The sequence below is a fragment of the Ictalurus punctatus genome, chromosome 6, assembly GCF_001660625.3.
Source record: "Ictalurus punctatus breed USDA103 chromosome 6, Coco_2.0, whole genome shotgun sequence".
Lineage (NCBI taxonomy): Eukaryota > Metazoa > Chordata > Actinopteri > Siluriformes > Ictaluridae > Ictalurus > Ictalurus punctatus.
Genome location: NC_030421.2, coordinates 24,690,267 through 24,696,266, shown reverse-complemented (window position 1 = coordinate 24,696,266; position 6,000 = coordinate 24,690,267). Strand labels below are relative to the sequence as shown.

At 39.0% G+C, this 6,000-nt stretch overlaps 1 protein-coding gene across 1 annotated transcript; it reads left to right on the top strand.

Moving 5' to 3' along the window:
- The first annotated feature begins 448 nt into the window (after positions 1–448).
- Positions 449–3,124, top strand: fam237a (family with sequence similarity 237 member A). The gene is made up of 2 exons (XM_017469362.3): positions 449–1,203; positions 2,906–3,124. The coding sequence occupies exons 1-2, from the start codon at positions 816–818 to the stop codon at positions 3,058–3,060; spliced, it is 543 nt and encodes a 180-aa protein (XP_017324851.1). The 5' UTR covers positions 449–815; the 3' UTR covers positions 3,061–3,124.
- Positions 3,125–6,000: the final 2,876 nt, after the last annotated feature.

The window sequence follows — 6,000 nt, the reverse complement described above, 5'->3', positions numbered from 1 at the left end:
AATTTTCCACTGTCTTTGTCTCTGTCTGTGACTAATCAAGTCTTGAACTGGAACTCCCATCATGGAAACGGATGCAGATTTAATAAGTAATCTCACATAAATAATGTCAATGAAAATAACTTCATTTTAAGACTCATGGGCTAAATGAAAGACCTGAAGTTAGCAGCATCATGATTTTGGTGCGCATTTCCATTAGCTTGAGTGGAGCATCCCTGTTAAGCGCTGTGAGGGGTTTTTAATAATGTGACCATCCCCCTTAATGAAACTGAGGTTGTAACGGAGGTTCACAAACAAATCCTGCCAGTTTTCGGTGACAACTCAAAGGTAAGCGAATCTTCTTCTTTTGCATGTATATAGACTATAATTCCAGCAGTAATCTGCAAATGTAATCTATTTGAATAGGCCATTGATATATAAAAAAAATTGATGTTGTTAAGATTATTCGTTTAAATATGCGTTGAATAACTTATAAGTGTATGCTGTTGTTTTACTGTATGTGAGAGTACTCTCATATAAACTATAAATTATTTCATTTCAAGAACAATCTTTACGGCTCAGTTTGTATCAGGTAGCCTACGCGCACACGGTGCTTGTACTGTATAATGCCCAGAACACAGTTTCCAGAGAATATTTCTAAGACTTTTTATTTACTTTTTAGTTGTTATTGTTTTTTTTCCCCAGAAAAACAAAACAAAACAATTATTCAGTATTGTAGGATTGTTGAGCAACTTTCAAGACTAACAGTTGTAGTTGCTTATCAGCTTTTAGGACTAATAGCTTACCCCGAGTGTCTAATGTACTAATTACTCTCGCAGATGATGGATGACGTAGTCCTGCGCGTGCGTCTGGTCCTATTGCTGTTCGCGTTGGTGCACGCGCTTTCAACGCAGGACCAAAGCTTGCGTCACGTGGACCCGTTGACGCTGAGCCGCGCGGACCCGCGCTGTTGGGAACGCGCTTCTGTACTGCTTCTGGAGATGCGCACGCCGAGAATCGCGCACACGGTGCCTGACTTCTGGGATCTCATGGTGTTTCTGAAGTCCTCGGAGAACCGGAAGCACGGCGCTCTGTTCTGGGACCTGGCACAAGTCTTCTGGGACCTCTACGTGGACTGCATCCAGTCCAGAAACCATGGGCTCGGGAGGCGGCACATCATGCGGACAAAAAGGCGTCTCACGGTCGCGCGCTCTCTCTCCGCGGACAGTAAGTACTAGATCCTGCGTTAAAGTTTTAAGGGAGTGTTCCGGAACATGGCCAGTTACACATATTTGGATACATTGTGCCACAATACAGACAAAACTTAAGGAATATTTGCTCAATTTTGATGCCACTCGCCTCTTACTGCATCATTAGGCTTATGTACCAGTTAAGTTATAGTTTGTTTGCTTTTGTTTTTCTCGAAGGGTGTTTTTTTTTTTTTTTTTGTCTATGCACACAAACTAAGTTCACAGGGTGCAGAAAATGTCATTTTTAATGAATTTCTGCAGGGTTCTATTGGACAAGGGACTCATGCCTTTAACGCAGTTGCTGTAGCTAATAATAATAATAATAGCATTTTTCTCAGCACCTATCAGGGTACCCAAGGACACAGATAAAACTCAGAAATATAAAGGAATTTATAAAACTACAAAAGCAGAAAAGCATACTAAAATTTAGAGGGCACGATAAGGCCAATGCATATGAGTTATTAGGTAGTTGGAAAAGCAAGGTGGGCTTTAGCTGTGTTTTAAGATGGGGAAGGGAGGTGCAAGCATGGAGATGAAGAGGCAGAATCCCCATAATTGTGGGGTAGTCATACTATAAGCCCTATCTTCTTGGGCAGAGCTGAGCGGAATGGACGGAGAGCATGTCTTTGGACTGGGGAGGAAACCCCCAAAGCACGAGGAGAACATGCAGGCTCCGTGCACACAGGTGGGATTTGAACCCCCAACCCCAGAGGTGTGAGGCAAACATGCTAAGCCACCGTGTGCAGGGCCAGACCATGAAGCAGAAATGGATGTGTAATTGACATCTGTTGACCCAGATGAGGATGGGTTCCCTTCTGAGTCGGGTTCCTCTCAAGGTTTCTTCCTCTTAAAACATCTTAGGGAGTTTTTCCTTGCCACCGTCGCCACTCAGTGGCTTGCTCAGTTGGGATAAATTCGCACCTTTAATATCTGTATACCATGTTGATATTTCTGTAAAGCTGCTTTGTCTATTGTAAAAAGCGCTATACAAATAAAATTGAATTGAATTGAATTGAATTGACGTCTGGTGTGAATTGGCCTTAATAGAGCCAGAAGATGAAATGCCTCAGAAAAAATACTCAAACATATACTAACAAATTACACCATAGCAGAGCATTATCACTACTTTAAGCACTGATCTCATACACATGAAATCCCTTAAATTGAAAAGAGGATGAGTGAAAAGTGAAAGGAGTGTTTGGATGTTTCTCTACATGTTCTCCTTTATCTATTCTGATGTTTTCCATTGCTGAGCTAAACAATATTCTGAGATTATAATTTTTAAAATAATTGTAGCATATTTGTTCTGTTTTCCAAATTGACCATTTCTCACCCAGCATTTTGGCTATACTTTTTTATTGGCAATTGTTCCTGTCTGTGAAGATCAGCTTTATTTAAAAATACATTCATCTAGATCTATTTTTACCAGATCGCAATGTCAGACTTATGCATCCACTCCAAGTGAATACACCGGATTGCACTGTCTAATATGAATAGCTGCAAACGCAACTGTAGCTATTCTGAGTGAATAAATTGGGATGACTATATAAAAAATACAAAATGACAGCCTTGTGTCACTTTCAAAAACAATGCAAAAGTTGAGATTATACTGTGGATGTTTATTCTTATCTTGTTTTTTGTTTATTTACATGAAACTGGTTTTGTCTGTCTCACTCTAGAGGCTTTTGTGCAAGAGTTGCAGAACCATTTTTCGAAGTTAGAGGAGTTTACTCGTGCCTGGTTTCAAATTCAAGTGCAGAAGGATGGACCACGCAGCGTGCACAGTGATGCTTATCCAAAACCCCAGCCTTCAAAGAAAATTTCACATTTTTAATCATCAAGAAAAAATGAAGATAAAATATTTTTACCTATGGCAACTTTTTTTTGTTTTAATAAAATAATTTGCACCACTTCTCTAGCCTAAGACTTTTTTTTGTTTTAGTGTTGATTACATGAGTATTTTAAGACAGACTAATCCCATCAAACACTGGCCATCAATGGGTAAGCTACAGACAGTAAGGGGCACAGGCTAGCCCATACAAAACCCAAAATAACCTAATGTGGGTTTTCTGTGGGTAGCTCGTGCTCTGGCATGCCCACATGTATCCCAGGTAGGGTCATTATGTGTTAGCTGACACCCTTTTTCCCAGCAGAGGCTTGTGCCCATAGATTTTGTTGTGGCAGGATGACATTAACAATGACATAGCCTCAAATAAAATGAAGTTGAGGGGCTATCACACTTAACTTATGCTATTGGCTACTATCTACTGATTTTGAGTAATTCTGTAATAGGTACTTGAGAGATCGCAGCATACAGTCATACAACATACAATGCAGCTTGTTTTAAGCATTTTAGAAGAACCTTTGTTTTCCATCCCATCTACATCTCAAAAATACATAAAACACCTGAAATTAACACAAAGAAGTTAGCACAAAAAAAACCCAAAAACATTTTTCTCATTTTTCTCAGCCCAGCATTTTTCTGAAGTATGGACACCTGGTGTATCCACCTATAATCCCCTTTTCATCTTTTAATCTCCATGATATAGTTTACAACAGAAAGATTCGGTGCATCATAGACACACTGTCACACTTACACTTGGCATTTTTTGTGGAAATGTCTTAGATTTAATTCAAATGAATTTATAATAAACAAGATCTTGGCAGCCACAGAGTAATTTTAAAATCGGCAAAATGAATCCTGCGCGAATGAACCTCAAATAGCGCTTGTTGCAGTTCCCTTTTTTGACCATTAGATGACACAATAACTCTATGGAAGCTACATGATAGCACAATATCTGGAAAGGTGAGCAAATCAACGTAACCTCAGCTTACATCTGTCAAATATAAACTTATGACATTCTCTCCATATATATATATATGGAGAGAATGAGGACTTTATAAACAGAAGAAAATGTAACAGTTCCTGTGGGATATTGTAATTCATCTTTTAGCGTTAATGTACCTAACTTCTGTAAGAAAATGTAGGCAGTTATCACCTCGTAACACTTGGCTTGCTTGTGGATATAACATTTTATGCTGTAATATTTGCATTACTATCTTCAATGTTTTAATGTGACCATATGTTTTGCCTAGGAACAATGAACAATGGGCTTCATTTTGATAACTGGATACAAATGGATTGTTGATAGGAGCATTTACACAAGAAACTGTTATTCGTGAAAATCCACTAATATTGGAAAAACCTTTGTATCTGGTAAGAGAGAGTTTTAACTCACAAAGAATCTTGTATGCTAACAGTATAGATATAAGATATCCTTAATCTCCCATTTGTCTTGTCATAATGAATCAACATTTCTATAATAATCACAAATTTTCTAGAACATTAGTGTGTCAGGAACAATTTGCAATCTTAAACAATTTATATTATGAATGTTATTAAAAACAAAGTCTTGTGTAATTTTAGTCAAGAGATAAGTGAAATGCTTTAGCTCCTGTTTCTAGTAATTCTCTAGAAATACATTTTAACCTAGTATGCTGACATGTGTCCTCAAATATCACCTCCAAACTCAAAGCCAACTTGTTTCATTCAACCCATGTGAGCTTGCAAAAAAAATTCAGTGATTATATAAAATTCAGGGATTGACTCCAAATGCCAAAATTTGTCCCATAGTGTAGAGACCCTTCTGCTGTATGTAATACAAATCTGTTGGTGTTTCATTGAATTCCAGATGCTACAGCAAATGGGTAGGCCAGTGGAGCTGCTCCGCCTTACCAAGGCACTGGTGTAAAAGAGCAAGGATAAGACCTGTCATAGGATTCCAAAGTAACTGGACCTGGGCATTCAGGCCAACATTCAGGCCAACATGCCTCTCTACCTGCTTGTCTGACATCTCAAACTGGATGAGGGAACGCCACCTTAAGCTCAATTTAGCTAAAATGGAGCGTCTCGTCATCCCTGCCTATCCCTCAATCAAGCACAATCCCACCGTACAGCTTGCTTCAACCACACTCAAAAAGACCAGCCAGAAACTTTGGGGTGAATTTCAATGACAGCAACACACCTTATTCTCTGAATACAGCAACACACCTTATTCTCAACCAGCCCAAAACAACCCTCATTATCTCCCTCCACTGGCTTCCTGAAGCTGCCCACCTCAAATTCAAGGACTTGATGCTCACATACAAATAGCATTGTCGGAAACAGCATCCCCCTAGCTCAATACTCTCCTTGAGGTCTATGTTCCCTCAGGTCCCTTTCCAGAACCTTCAAACTGACTATCCCTCAGTGGTGTAATGAACTTCCAACTTACATAAGTTACATTTTAGATGAGAAGTTTTGTTTTTATTTATTTTCATTGTTAGAAGTTATTTCTGTGACCGGAGCTTTATTTATGCATTATCTCTGAATTGCTTTGCTTTTGCTCTGAAATTATTTGCTAAAGAATACCTGTTTTTACTTGAGTATTAAGTTGTTGTTGTTGTTGTTGTTGTTTTTAAAAAAAACAACAAACAAACAAAAATACACCGTTACTTGTGAGTGAAATAATTCAACGGAAATCTTAAGACTGTTATCATAATAAATATATATAATAATTCAGTTCTATACGTTTTAACAAATACTGGCGAAATGAACAAGTTTTAAAACTTTACAAAGAACTCCAGAAAGGAAAGCGATGACGCGATGACGCCTGGAACTGCTGCTGCTCGCCATAATTGACGTGCTGTCGTTAGCTCCGCCCCCACTTCCGGCCGGAGACTGGGTGCTCCTGGCTTGGCGCTCCTGGCCTTCTGGCCTGGAATTCTGCAGATG

Bases quoted from the DNA above. Each gene is read 5' to 3' on its own strand.
- fam237a (XM_017469362.3), top strand. From the start codon at position 816: ATGATGGATGACGTAGTCCTGCGCGTGCGTCTGGTCCTATTGCTGTTC. The intron at 1,204-2,905 runs GTAAGTACTAGA...GTCTCACTCTAG, and splicing joins GCGCTCTCTCTCCGCGGACA to AGGCTTTTGTGCAAGAGTTG.